The sequence below is a fragment of the Ictidomys tridecemlineatus genome, chromosome 10 (genome assembly GCF_052094955.1).
Source record: "Ictidomys tridecemlineatus isolate mIctTri1 chromosome 10, mIctTri1.hap1, whole genome shotgun sequence".
NCBI classification, from domain to species: Eukaryota; Metazoa; Chordata; class Mammalia; order Rodentia; family Sciuridae; genus Ictidomys; species Ictidomys tridecemlineatus.
Window position 1 is genome coordinate 115,738,448 of NC_135486.1, and position 13,740 is coordinate 115,752,187.

Below are 13,740 nucleotides of genomic sequence, written 5' to 3' on the forward strand. Positions count from 1 at the left end.
TAACATATAACCAGGTGGTTTATTGCCATCCAAACCGCCACAGACCACCTGTTGGCCCTAAAGCTGTCTCTCCCATTAAGGGAACTGGCCAGGTCCCAGAGCCCAGCAAAGCTCTCAGAGTGGGCTCTGGGTACTGGGGACCCTGCTCCTGAAATGGAAAGGGGGCTGTGATGGCCCCAAAGGATGCTGCTCACTGTCACACTACGGATGAGCTATTCATCTGCACTGTAGGACCAGGGGTGTGTGGGTGTCTGCGCAGAGCCGGTGGAGAGATCGGATGGGTTAATGAGAAATCGGTCGCAGGGAGAGGTACATGGGTCACCTCCTTCGCCCCGCACCACTCAAGCAGGGAGATCAAGATTCTTCAGCAGGGGTCAGGAGCCTGTGGGGTTCCAGGCAGGCCTCAGAAGTTGTTATCAATGTTCCAGACGTCTCCTCCAAGCGCATTGGCTGCCCCCTGTAACGTCCAGGTGAGCAGGGCCAGCTGGCGCCGGAAGCGGCTCTCCTGGAAGCCTAGAGCCTGGGACAACTTGGGGGAGGCCCCGGAACTGTTGGAGCGCAGCAGCTGCAGGTGGTCGAGCAGGGCGCCCAGCGTGTGGTCTCCATGGCCCAGAAAGATGTGTCGGAACGGGAAGTCGGCCGGCGACACGTACTGTGACAGCAAGTAATACTCCACCTGCACCAAGAGGAAATCAGGTCGGGGTGGGGACCCAGTGCTCAGGGCAAAGGTGCCAACCACGCCTTCCTCCAGCAGTTCCTAGCCGACCTGGGGACCCAGTGCCTACTTCAAAAATATTGTCCAGCGGCTTCCTTAAGGCCCACCTCCCTTTAGCTGTCCAATCATGAGCAGCCATCTTGTGACGTCATCAGCAGCCGGGGAGGATGCCTTCTCCAGCTGTGCTGGGTTCTGTTCTGGTAGTTTTATGCCCAGCGCCCACAGCTGCGTCTAGATCGCCCCAGTCGCCCTCATCCATTCACGCACCTGCCCAAAGCCTCCTGCTGCCCTGCCGTTCAATACCGCACTCCCCGCACTGTCACTCTGCCCCGCCTCTGCCAATGTCCACAGAGCAAAGGTCAAGAGACAGCCCAGTCCTGATGAAGCACACTGTCACCCTCTGCCACAGTGCTGTTTCCTCTTTCCCCAGATGCTCTCCCTCCTGGTCATTCTTCCACCTTTCTGACCCCATCTGTGGGCAGATCTCAAGGTGTGATCTCCCTCTGTCCTTCTTTACCTATAGTCCCACGTTTTCAGCCCTGGATGGATGTTAAGAGTCACCCAGGGAAGGTTTTAAATCATTGCCTAGGCACCACTCCAGAAAAAAACATAATCTCTACAGGGGACCTCAGATGCTTGCATCTTTTCAATGTATTTACACACAGAGCTCATCTGTCTGTCTTCAAGGACCCCTGTGGGCACACTGCCAAATCTCCTCACCAAATCATCCACTGGAATGCTGCCCCACAGGATAGGGTCCACCTGGACATAGCCCCACTCACATACTAGAGCCAATCTCTTCCAAAACCTGAGCAAGTAATATAGCAAGGTATAGCTCAGCGGGGGAGCACTTTTCTAGCACTCCTGGAGCCCAGGGGCCAATCCCTAGCACCACACAACAAAGACAAAAACCCTGCTTTATGTCCTCATTTTGCTAAGAGCATCAGTCTTCCCCAGAGCCTGGGCTCTCAACCTTGCAGGTGAGTGTGGGGTGGGTACAGGCTACGAGGTCAGATCACCTGGCCCCAATTTCAGCTCTATCGCTCTGTGTAACTTGGGTAGTTATTTAGTCTCTCTGAGCCTCATTATCTGCATACAATACTAGCAACCTCACTGGGTCTAGGAAGTTCTATTAGGCAAAGTGAAGTAAAGCCCCTAGCACATGGCAGCTTCTGTTCCCTTAATAGCCTATTTTTCCATCCGAATGCTTCACATCAGTCCGTCCACCTGCCATCCTCATCCAGAGCTCAGCCTTCTCAACCTCATTCCCTTCTCAGCCATTTACTCTCTGGTCAAAATCCTTTCTAAAAACTCCACTTTGCCCATATCATCTGCTGGCTCCAGATTTTCCTGATGCCCAGAACCAAAATCCAAACTTCTTATCCTGGCATTGGAGGCCTCCCACTGTTGACCCCTAAGCCACTCTCTGGGTTGCCACTCTCTTCCTCTGCCCCTCTAAAGGGCCTCTATTCCGGCTCTGCTGGTCCATGCCCTGTTTCCAAGGATGCCAGACCTGTTTTATTGCCACACCCTCGTTCTGGGTCTCTCCACCCTGAAATGTCCTCTTTTCTTTGAACCAACTGAACTTCTGCTTGTTCAAGACCCAACTACTCAGCCCTGCTACTGTAGTGTGAAAGCAACCACAGACAATATGAAAAGCAATGAGCATTGCTGTGCTGCAAGAAAGCTTTATTTACAAAGCAGGCTCCTTGCTGAATGTGGCCTGCTGCCTGTAGGTTGCCAATTGCTGGTTTAGAGCCACAAAATTCCTTGGGTCTAGCACAGCCCTGTATTTCTGACTTTCTTAAGAAAGTCCTAGTCTTTTCCTTCGCCTCCCTAAAGCCTGAGTCACGTTCCGAACACACAAGTGCTCTTTATCCCTTGATGGGGGCAGGGGTTCGTCCTTGGAGTCTAAGGTATCAGAAATTAAACCAAGACCTATAAATGAGACATAGCCAATCTCTTGGATCGCCCCAGGCCCACGTATATCTCAGTGGTGGGGACAGAGGGAAGTGGAGAATAAGGGATCAAGAGGGAAGGAAGAGGAGATCCTGAAGGCAAGGAGAATGAGCAGGAAAGACAGGTTTGTAAACTGAATGAGTGACGCCAAAGGACATAGGCATTGGCACACCTGTGCACATGTGGCGTACACTGTTGGCTTCCTGTTCACCCCACACTTGCTGAGGATGATCGATCCTGCTTCTAATTTTACCCTATAGACCTTTTCCCTGAGGGATTGCATTCTTACGGTGAGAAAATGGAAGGATAAGAACTGGAGACGGTGGACCTCCAAGTATTCAAAACTACACAGGAGGGATTAGCAAGGGAATCAGCGCTTAACTTTTACTTGACGCCGACTCCAAGCAGCCTCCCAGGATTCCACCCACCTCATTATCAGAAGAGAACGTTCCACCCTCCCAATTCTTTGGTCTTTGGCACCTCCCAGGCTATAACCCAGTGCCCCTTGTACTGTGGACTACGCTTTGTCCCTCCAAAGGGGCGGAAGAAGTAAGTGGGAACTGGGTTGGTCCCGCCTGTCCATTTCATCACTCTGCAGGGCCTGCCTCTGTGACCCCGCAGCTCCTCCAGCCTGGCTGGTCTGTGAGCACTACGTCCACAACAAGGCGCGCCGGGCGGACAAGAGCAGCCAAGCGACGAGCACGAGCTTGGAGAGCAAGGTGTGCGCTAAGGCAAAGGTGTCTGCGTTGCCACCGGAAAGGGACGGGAGGGGCGGGGCCTCACCCGCATGATGCGCACGTTGTACATGCGCATCAGCCTCTCATCCCTCTCCTCTGAGCTGTAGATCTCCTTCCGCAGTTTCTCCGCCGCCCGGATGTAGTCTCCCCGCGCCGAGTACACCCACTGCAGGGTCAGCCCGCGGGCCTGAGGGCAAGACGCGGGCTGGGGCCGAAGGCAGGGACCGGGACCCGGCCTAGGATAGGGTCCAGGTTCCCGGGGACAGAGCTGGGACCCTGGGCCTTGCAGGATGGGAGAGGTATAGAGGGACAGAGGACTGGGGATAGGAAGCAGGGAGAAGACCCTGGACATTTGAGGTTGGGAGAGGACAGATGCCTGGGACAGAGCCCCGGTTGTGTCCTCGGGGCTAGGGTGACTGGAGGCAGGAGTCAGAGGACCTAGACTCCGAGGACTGAGGGGCTGGACCCCCTGACCTAGGCAGCACCCTATAAGGATAGAGCACCCCCAACCCCCAGAGGCTGGTAGCAAGGTTGGCATCTTGGACCTTGAGGTCCCCAGAGAATTCGTTGAGGCTGCCGATGTGCCGGAGGACCACGTCCCCATAGCGGCCGAAGTCGAAGGGCAGCAGGTGGTCGTGGCTCAGCCGGATGAGGAGCTGCCCAGCGAGCTGGGCCACAGCCTGGGCCACGGCGGGCAGTCTGCCTTGCAGCATCTTGTGCAGGTTTTCGTATGTGTCTTCCTTCGTGTGCAGGAATGGGTACGCCGGGTCATCCTGCCGGGACAGGGAGGGGCTAGGGCCAGGGGCTTGGTTCCCACAAGCCTAGAGACTGATGCCCTGGGGCAGGGCCGGAAAGTCTCACCTCCAAAAAGGAGAACTCCACCGCAGGGACCCCAGCAAAGGCCGTGAAGGAATAGGCGCTGCTGTCCATGGGCAGCGGCCGGATCCTGGGGGCAGGTAGGATGGGGGGCTCCGTGGGCTCAGGCTCCTCCCAACCCCCTGCTTCCCACCCCACCCCAACTTACACCTCGGCATCCCAGCTGGGATTGGTGAATACCACCTGCTCATAGAGAGTCTGCCCACTGTGGTTAGGAGAGTCCACCTGGGGGCAGATGGGGGCGTGGTCAGGCCCCGCCCCGCCCCCCGCAGTTTCCCCTCAGTCCTTCTTCCTGACCCATCTCTTGCCTGCTTCAGGATGTTCTCAATGAGGCTGATCAGCAGTGGGCTGGTCTTGGCATGGAACTTGTCGTCCCCTTGAAGAGAGGGGAGGGGAGGCATACCAGGTTTAGGAATGGGCCCAGGGGCCAGGGTGGGCCTGAGGAGGCCTGGTGGTGGCATTGCCCCAGCTCACCCAGCACTGCGTTATCCAGGCTCACGTAGGCTACAGCTTTGAGGTGCAGCACACTGAGGTAGCCCTGTGGGTGGGGGAAGAGTATGGAGAAGGAACCCACGCCATACCTCTCCCCACCCCCTGGCTACCTGCCGAGATCCAAATCACCTCCAGCCACTCTGTGGAGCCCACACTCCCAAAGTCGCCTCCATCCCAGCTGATGAAGAGAAGACTTCTGCGGGGTCGGAAGCCTGGAATGAGGGGACAAGAAGGATGGGCTCTTCTGGGAACCACGAAAGATCCCCCTTTGTCTTCCTCTGTCCTGATCCCCAAGGGGTCTCCTCTTCCCTCTCACCAACCCCCATCCCAGCCCATCTTTCCCTGCATCTGCCCTGACTTGACAATAATAGTGATGGGGATGATGCTATATATGGAATTTCTGCTTAACTTTCCACTCAGACCCAAAGACGCCATTATTTCATTTTTAGATGAAAAAATAGAGGTGAAGTGACTTACTTAAGGCCACATGCTAGGCTGTGGAGGTGCCAGGTGTGGAACCCAGGTCCCAGTGACCTCCCTCTGGTCTGAGCTCCCAACTGCCTTTCTGCCCCACCCCTGCAGCTGCACCTGACAGCTCTGCCCAGCCCAGGCCCAGGCCCTGACCTTACCATTGCTCACCATGGAGGAAAAGGTCCGCACCAGCTCTAGTAGTATGCCTGTCCCCACAGCTGACTTGGCTGCTCCTGGGCCCCATGCATCTCTCTGGGCCCCGATGACAACATAGTGATCTGGAAAGGATGTGTTTGGTTCCCACCTCTTACACTGGAAGTACCCAAAATCTCCCCCCCCCCGCAACCCCTACTCCCACCTCTCGCATCCTCACCCCAGGCTCATCACAGGCCTCCTGCACCTCTCCCTGGTGCTTATCTGGATGCTTAACAGGGCCATACTCTTCCCCAAGTGTCTGGTGCCCTCTTCTCCAGGTCAGCAACCTACTTCAATTCCCCACCATCATGAAGTCATATTTGGAATAGTCATCCAGCTAACTGGACCTCTTTTATGCTGAGTCTCAGTTATAAATAACCTGTCCATCCCACCTGTGTCTACTCACCTCCCAGGCTCAGGAGCTTACTCCCCAGCAATGCTGCCCATTCTGTCTCTGGTCATGAGGGTTCCTCACTGCAACCCCCATCAGTCCCAGTTCAGCCTCCACTTGCCAGTCTCCCTCCCCTGGATACCCCTCCTGCTCCCTCTCCAGGGCCTCCTACATCTGCCCCGTATGGCAGGGGTTATGAGCAAGGGCTCTGTTCCCACAAGCTGTGGGTGCTGGGCAAGGGAGACCCACCTGGCTCTGCCAGGCCCTCAATGCAGCCAAAGATGTTGCTGATGGGAGTGGAAGTTCTATGGTTGTTGACCTCTAGGTGCAGGCCTGGCCCGGGGCCCAGGCGATAAGGGGAGCCTGGGAGGCGCCCCTGCCATTCCTGAGGGGCCACAGGGCCTTTAAGCTTCCTGGAAAGGGATAGAGCAGAAAGGTTTAGAAGTGGCAGAGAAAACTGTCCAGGCTACATAAGAACCCAGAGATCCCGCTTTACTCTCTCTCCCACCCTTGGCCTCCAGGTCTCTGCCTCTGTACCTCATCTGGGATGGGGGTAGTGCAGCCAGGGCAGCCTTGGGCAGTTGTACAGGTTGTGCCCTGCTCCAAGGTGCCCAGCAGAGATGGGTTTTGAAATCTAGTGAGAGCTCTATTTGCTAAATGCTGGACCCTAGTAAAACGTGTCCACTCAGAAAAGGAGTCTCCTTTTTTCTAGTTTGCATCCCACTCTCTGCCTCCCTGTCTCCCCTCACCTTAGCAGGCGGAAGGCAATGTCTGCACTGATGGGCTGGGCAGGAATGCTGGGGAGGCCAGAGGATGCCACTGGAGGGAACTGGGTTTGGTTGAAGGAAGGGAAGCCAGGCGTATAAGGGTCACCAGTTCCCAGATGCACCTGTGGTAAAAGAGTGCCCATTCTGAAACTGGGCTGGGCAAGCCCCGTTTCCAAGGACCTGTGGCCTGGACCTCAGGAAAGCACTACTGGCTTCCCCAGACTCACATGTCCATATACAGCCCGGTGGCTGGACAGGCTTGGCTTGTGTGGGTCCTGGGAGAAATCTGCTGGGTCAGGGTATATGAGCACTCCTTTGGCCCCAAAGTCCTGGGCACTGGCCACCTGGGGGAGGGTAGGAAAGCAAGGAAAAGTGAAATAGTCCCTTTGATCTGCTGCTGACCATCCTTAATGGGCCCTCTGTGGCATCTGCTGGCCTATCAGAGGGCCACAGTGGGTGTGCATCCTCGATGCGCCCCCTACAGACTCTAACCCCCCCATCTGATGTCCACGAACCTCCCGATTTTGTGGCCACCAACATTTTTTTTTTATTCTAACTTGTCATATATGACAGCAGGATGCTTGATCTTTCCTTTCTCCTTTTATAGCCTCTAGAAACTTCCCATGGTTAGGTCAACCCCTGGTTTTCCCAGCCCGCACGCTCTGCATGCTGCCCGATCCAAGGACCCTTACCTTCTGGGCAAAGCTGGTCACCCCGACACGCACCAGCAGGAGGCTGTCGGTTAGCTCCACGCCCCTGGCCCGCAGGCCCTGCAGGTCTTCCGGTCGCCCGTAGTGGGCGTACACCAGCTTTCCCTGGGGACGCCAGGGACCGTGAGGCTTGCTGCCCGCATCTCTCCTCCGCGGCCCCGGGAAGTGCGCGCGCTGCTCCGCATTCTGGGGGTGGGCAAGAGGCGCTCACCGTGGCGTTGCCGGTGGCGCTGTAGGGACAGTAGGCGTCGGGGTCCTCCAGCGGCAGCTGCTCCCCGGCTCTCCCGGTCTCGTCGAGCCAGCGCAGAGTATTGGGATGAGCCCTGAGGAGCAGGGGAGGTGAGCGTCTAAGCGCACCCCCATCGCGCGTCCCCGCCCCGCCCCGCGCACTCACCGGTCGGGGAACTGCAGCCCCACGTAGTGAGTGTCTGTCCACACGTGGTCCAGCTTCTGGCGGGAGAGCGCTGCAACGACGTCCTGAGCCAGGGCAGCCATCCCGGGGGAGCCGGCCACCCGTTGGCGAAGGCTGGTTTCCCTGAGTGGAGAGAGGCGAAATTGAGGCCCAGAACGGAACAGATGTGGGCCATCAGGAACCTGCAGGAGTGGGAAGGAGCAGAGAAGGATGCCAGAGAAGTGGGGTCATCCCAGGGTAGGGCCAGTGAGGGGCTAAGTTTGGGGACTCTCCTTATGGATTGGTTCTCTCCAATCACCACCAGGACTCTGCCCCCAGCCTCTCCAGGGCCTCCTACTCGACCTTAGCTTCCCATGGCCAGGGAGCCTGTCCACCATCCCTTAGCTTCTTCCTGGCTGTGACCAAACTCCTGGATCCATGTTGCTTCCCCCTGCATGTGGGGCACAGGGGCACTGCCCACAGGCACCTGCAGAGGCGGGCCTGTGTGCCCAAGCAGCAGACCCTGTTTTGCACCTCCTCCTCCACCTGGGCCTCCTGGAGACACTGCATCAAGGTTGGGACACTTAATGTTGAATCACGTGGTCTACTACAGATAGCACCTTCTGTCATAGTTTCCACCCACAGATTGTCACCTTAATTCTTACTTCTCTTCCATCTCACCTCTGTCCTGGGCTGTCCCTGGCTTACCTGTCATCTGGCTCCAACTGTGCCCTCTGTGGCAAACAAAGTCCTGTCCCCTCTGATGATCACAGAATACCCCTTCTACATCTGTCCTGGGCAGAGACCTAGCTCTTGTTGAGTCCACAGAGGGACTGCAGAGAGCATGGCTCAGTTCTTATTGCCCTGGGTTTGCAGTGAGGTGCTCCTGGTTCTCCATTTTGATTTCTGACCATTTCTCCTGGGTGAAACTCTCTTCTTATGGAAACCCAGCCATCCAGTTCTCCAGCCCTTCCCTCCTCACTGTTGGTAGCTTCTGACCAATCATCCATTCTCATTGAGAACTATAGCATTTAGCTTATCATTCCCCTCCACACCTCACCATGGTCCCCAGTGCTGCACTGCATCAGAATCTCTGTGGATGAGACCCCTTAGTCTCTGCCACCATCTTCAGCTCTCACAAGGACCACGATGGTCCATGGGCTCAAGGCCATGTCTTTCCCCCAACTCAGTTCCCATCCAGAATCTCAAGTGCTTGTTTGGAGTTGCACCCAATCAATCAATGGGTACATAAAATATGGTAATTGCACCAGAAGTCCTGTGTGGCAGCAAGGAACAATTGACTACACAGCAATAGAGACAGAACTTTAAAACATTGTGTGAAGTTTAAAAAAAAATCTAAACTAAAAACACACTAACCATAGCTATATCTGATTAATGGGTCTTGGAGTGATTTTGTAAAAACTTATTTTTCCGGGCTGGGGCTGTGGCTCGGTGGTAGCACACTTGCCTGGCATGTGTGAGGCACTGGGTTCAATTCTCCGCACCACATATAAATAAATGAAATAAACATCTATCAACAACTAAAAAAAAAAAAAAAAAGTTTTTTTTTTTTTAAAAAAGAACTTTTATTTTTCCATGTTGCTTAAGTTTAGAAATAATTTTTAGCCGGCACAGTGGTGCACACCTGTAATCCCAGTGACTTGGGAGGCTGAGCAGGGGTATTGCAAGTTTGAGACCAGCCTCAGCAACATAGTGAGACCTTGTCTCAAAAAATAAAAAGGGCTGGGGATGTAGCTCAGTGGTAAAGCCCCTCTGGGTTCAATCTCCAATACAAAAAAAAAAAAAAAAGCATTTTACACAAGCATTCTGTGTATGTGTGTGTGTGTGTGTGTGTGTGTGTGTGTGTGTGTGTATGTTTAGGTGCCAGGGGTTGAACCACTGAACCTAGTGCCTTATACATGTTAAGCACACACTCTACCATTCCCAACATTACTGTTTTAAAAAACCTACACACACACATAAAACAACATTACATGTTGGGTCTCATCCCTGGGAATCCACAAGGGATTGGTTCCAGGACCCTTGCAGATACTAAAGTCCACTGATGATCAAGTCCCTTACATAAAATTGCATAGTTATATTTGCATATAATACACATGTATCCTCCCAGATACTTTAAATTATCTCTAGAGTATTTATAATACCTAATATAATGTAGATGCTATGGAAAGAGTTGTCATACTGTATAGTTTAGGGAACAATGATAAGAAAAACATCTTTACATATTCAGATGAAGATTTTTGATTGAATGAAACAGCCCAAAACAGGGCTGGGATTGAGGTTCAGTGGTAAAGCGCTTGCCTAGCACATGTGAGGCACTGGGTTCAATCCTCAACACTACATAAATAAATAAATAAATAAATAAATGAATAAAATAAAGTTATTGTGTCCATGGACAACTAAAAATATTTTAAAAAGGAAAAAAAAAAGTCTAAAACAACGTTTGCAGCCCTGGAGAGCCAAGTCCAGGTCCGTGCTCCGACCCTTTGCACATGTCATTTTGGGGCCTGAAATGATTTGCCACCTACTTTTTTCCTGGCATACTACTCATCCCTCAGCTGTCAGTTCCTCAAGGAATCCTTCCCGGGCCCTCAATCTAAATCAGGTCCACTGATAATGGTCATTTGTCACACCCTTTACTTTTCTTTCAAAGCCATGATCCCAGTAATGATTATATGGTCGTGAATGTGACTGTTAGTTTCCTATTGATTTCCTCCAGTGGACTGCAAGCTCTATAACAGGAGGATCAGACTGCTTTGGTCTCTGTGATGTCAGATGTCCACCAGTTCAGCTTAGTACCTGTCACATAGCATGTGCTAAAAAATTTGTTGGGTAAATGAATAAATGACTTCATCCATGTTACCACCAACACAATTCCCTGGTCACTTCCTGGCTCTTATCATTCGTTACCCAGAACTCCAACTCTGGAATATTTATCCATTGAGGATTTACTGGAAACTACAAAGTACCGAGGCACTGTGGAAAATACTCCAAGAGAAACAGTGAGAGTTTATCAGATCCCACTTCAAAGCTCCAGAATCCACTCTCTGACTAGACCTTTTCAGGCTCCAACCAGCTCCCTTACCCTTGCATATCTGCTCCTGAACCTAGGCAGTCCGGATTGTCCAGTTTCTCCACGTCTGTCAATTTCTCTCTCTGCTTTCCCTCCCCTCCTAGCCAAACTAGAGCCTCGCATCAGCTCATCGCCCTGCCCCGAGATGCCACCCTCTCCTCTCTGCCTGGGATGGAGCCACAGTGCTAACCATATTCTTAGGCCTGTCAAATCATCCACCTCCTCAGCCAGTCCTGGGGCTGCCAAGTGCTGCTCAAGAAAACAAACAAATCCCTCAATGTTGTAGAGGCCACAGATTTGAGGTCTTTTAGCAAAAGGAAAAAAAGTACTTTCCAGTGTATCAAAAACGAAATAACATTCCTTGATCAAGTTTAAATGAAGAAATCTATGAATACAAATTATGATGTAAATATTAAAAAAGAAAAATCATGTGGTCTTTTCTTAGTACATTAATAATAATAATAATAATAATAATAATAATAATAATAAAACTCCAAGGCTGGGGTTGTGGCTCAGCGCTCGCCTAACACGTGCACCACATAAAATAGCACCACATAAAAATAAATAAATAAAGCTGGGCATGGTGGCACACACCTGTAATCCCAGTGCCTCGGGAGGCTGAGGCAGGAGGATCTCAAGTTCAAAACCAGCCTCAGCAACAGCAAGGTGCTAAGCAACTCAGTGAGACCCTGTCTCTAAATAAAATACAAAATAGGGCTGGGAGTGTGGCTCAGTGGTCGAGTGCCCCTAAGTTCAATCCCTAGTACCAAAAATAAGTAAATAAATAAATAAAGGTATTATGTCCAACTACAACAAAAAAAAATTTTAAAAAAAAATTCCATACAGTTTTTCCTTTCCTGATCATTACATAATATCAATAAAAGAAAATAAAATAAAAAGGTCTTGGGCTGGGGATGTAGTTCAATGGTAGAGCAGTACTTGGCTAGCATGTGTGAAGCCCTGAGTTTGATCCCTAGTACTGTAAAAAATAAAATAAAATAAAAAGGTCTCAGTAAGCTAGGAATAGAAACTTCTTTAATTCAATTTTTTGGGGGTATTGGGGATTGTGCTTAATCACAGAGCCACATCCCCAGCCTTTTTTTTATATTTTATTTAGAGACAAGGTCTTTCTGAGTTGTGTAGGGCCTCACTAAGTTGCTGAGGCTGGCTTTGAACTTTCGATCCTCCTGCCTCAGCCTCCTGAGCCTCCTAGGATTACAGGAGTGCACCACTGCAGCTGGCCAATTGAAGTTTTTGAAAGCCATACAAAGTCTGTAGCAAATTTCATACTCAATAACAAAGTATTATAAAAAAATTCCTATAAAATCAGGAAGTAGGCCAAGATAGCTACCATCACCAATATCCAAATTCATGCTATCTCTAATGCAGTAAGAAATGAAAATGACATAAAACATACAAGCATCAGAAAAGAGAATATGTGTCTCTTGCTTACTACAATTTAAATTATTTACTTAGAAATCCTAGGAGGACCCACTGAACATGATTCCCAACCAGATGAGGGCCGTGGGTGGGTTGACCTCTTCTCTGGACATAGCTGGGCTCCTTCCCCTAGGGTGTAGGGACTACCTCACAGGAGGAGAGACACAGGCCTATCTTTGCTGCACCGCAGGCCTGCATAGTCTGGCTGGCATCCTCCCGCACTGTAGTTGGGGGTCTGTCCCTACAAATGCATTCATTTTTTTTTTTCCTTATCTCCTGAAACACTCCTCCTCTGAGTCCCACAGAGCTCCCTCCTGCCAATGTGGTATCCTGGCCCCCAGGTACAGCATGCAGGACCTTTCTGGGTTTGTCCTGCCTTATGTTGACCCTTCTCATTCAGCTAGCATCTTCATCTCCAAAATATGCCACCCTCAGAGACTCAGCCCCCTGGAGCTCAGCTCTAAGTGCTTGCCATCCTTCCAATGAACCAGGAGACCAATGAAGCAGGTGGAAGAACTCGGAGGGGACCAGACACCAGACACCAGGGGCCTGGGCAAACAGAAAGGGAGGCCAGTCTGAGAGGAGAGGACACTGAGGACCAGGAAGGGGGCAGGCTGATCTTACCTGATGGTGTCTTCCAGGCGCCCCTCCCCCAAGAGCCGCAGGAACATGGCCTGGAGGTCGCTCCAGTACAAAGTGCCCTGATGGGAGTCCAAGCCCAGCTCATAGTTGCCGTCCTCACTGACCACCAACAAGGAATCCCCACATGCTTGACAGGACCTTCGGAAGGCCACGTAGCCGAGAAGGAAGGCTGGTGGGTGGCAAGATGAAGAGATTCTCCTTGTGCCCCTCTGTGAACACCAGAAATCTCCCCCACTCCAGGCCCTTCACTGAGGGGCAAGGGCATGACTCACCCCCAGTGAAGATCAGGAGGGCAGTCAGGACCAGGTAGGGGGCAGCCCTTCGTCCTGCTGCTGCCCATGGTATGAGGTTTGGCAGCCCAGCTCTAGAGCCTGGGGACTCAGGGCCCCTCAGCTCCATGGGGCAGAAATGGACAGGCAGCTCGGCCCCCTCCTCCCTGTCTTCCTCTTCCTCCTCCAGTCGCCCCTGATGGGGGCTTTCCACACGTTTGTAGATGGTCTGAGAGCGTTGTGGGGACAACTGTTGCTGTGGGGGACAGGGCCAGCACGAGATAAGGGGAAAAGGCCTGGGGGAAGAGGAGGGATCTGGCAATAATGGTGTTTGTGACTTTGGGGTGCTGAATGAGCACCAGGCAGAGAGAGGAGCCTGAAGGAGGCTGGAGGGGAGGAGCCAGAGGGGAACAGGAGGAGGAGGGAAAGGGTCAGGATGCTGGTCAGAAGGGGTCGGTTTTATGGGTTGGGGGTGCCAGGGGATCTGATGGAAGGCCTGAGGTATCCTCCAACCCCACTCGTCTTACCGCTCTCTGGAGTAGACCCCTAAGCCGCTCCATGCTTGTGCCCCCTCCTGAGCCCTGCAGGCTA

At 52.4% G+C, this 13,740-nt stretch overlaps 1 protein-coding gene across 1 annotated transcript in view; it reads right to left on the reverse strand.

The window, feature by feature from the left end:
• The window catches only part of Tfr2 (transferrin receptor 2), a 14,872-nt gene continuing 1,132 nt past the window's right edge, over positions 1 to 13,740 (reverse strand). Inside the window, exons 3-20 of the mRNA XM_021728554.3 lie at positions 13,677 to 13,737; positions 13,153 to 13,405; positions 12,863 to 13,049; positions 7,708 to 7,848; positions 7,525 to 7,636; positions 7,296 to 7,418; positions 6,831 to 6,947; positions 6,586 to 6,725; positions 6,086 to 6,249; positions 5,409 to 5,528; positions 4,909 to 4,991; positions 4,762 to 4,825; positions 4,596 to 4,663; positions 4,436 to 4,512; positions 4,273 to 4,357; positions 3,957 to 4,184; positions 3,458 to 3,598; positions 1 to 676 (exon numbers count right to left, since the gene is read on the reverse strand). Coding sequence (XP_021584229.1) covers positions 404 to 676; positions 3,458 to 3,598; positions 3,957 to 4,184; positions 4,273 to 4,357; positions 4,436 to 4,512; positions 4,596 to 4,663; positions 4,762 to 4,825; positions 4,909 to 4,991; positions 5,409 to 5,528; positions 6,086 to 6,249; positions 6,586 to 6,725; positions 6,831 to 6,947; positions 7,296 to 7,418; positions 7,525 to 7,636; positions 7,708 to 7,848; positions 12,863 to 13,049; positions 13,153 to 13,405; positions 13,677 to 13,709 — 2,409 coding nt within the window. The 5' untranslated portion in view covers positions 13,710 to 13,737 and the 3' untranslated portion in view covers positions 1 to 403. The remainder of the gene's footprint in view (positions 677 to 3,457; positions 3,599 to 3,956; positions 4,185 to 4,272; positions 4,358 to 4,435; positions 4,513 to 4,595; positions 4,664 to 4,761; positions 4,826 to 4,908; positions 4,992 to 5,408; positions 5,529 to 6,085; positions 6,250 to 6,585; positions 6,726 to 6,830; positions 6,948 to 7,295; positions 7,419 to 7,524; positions 7,637 to 7,707; positions 7,849 to 12,862; positions 13,050 to 13,152; positions 13,406 to 13,676; positions 13,738 to 13,740) is intronic.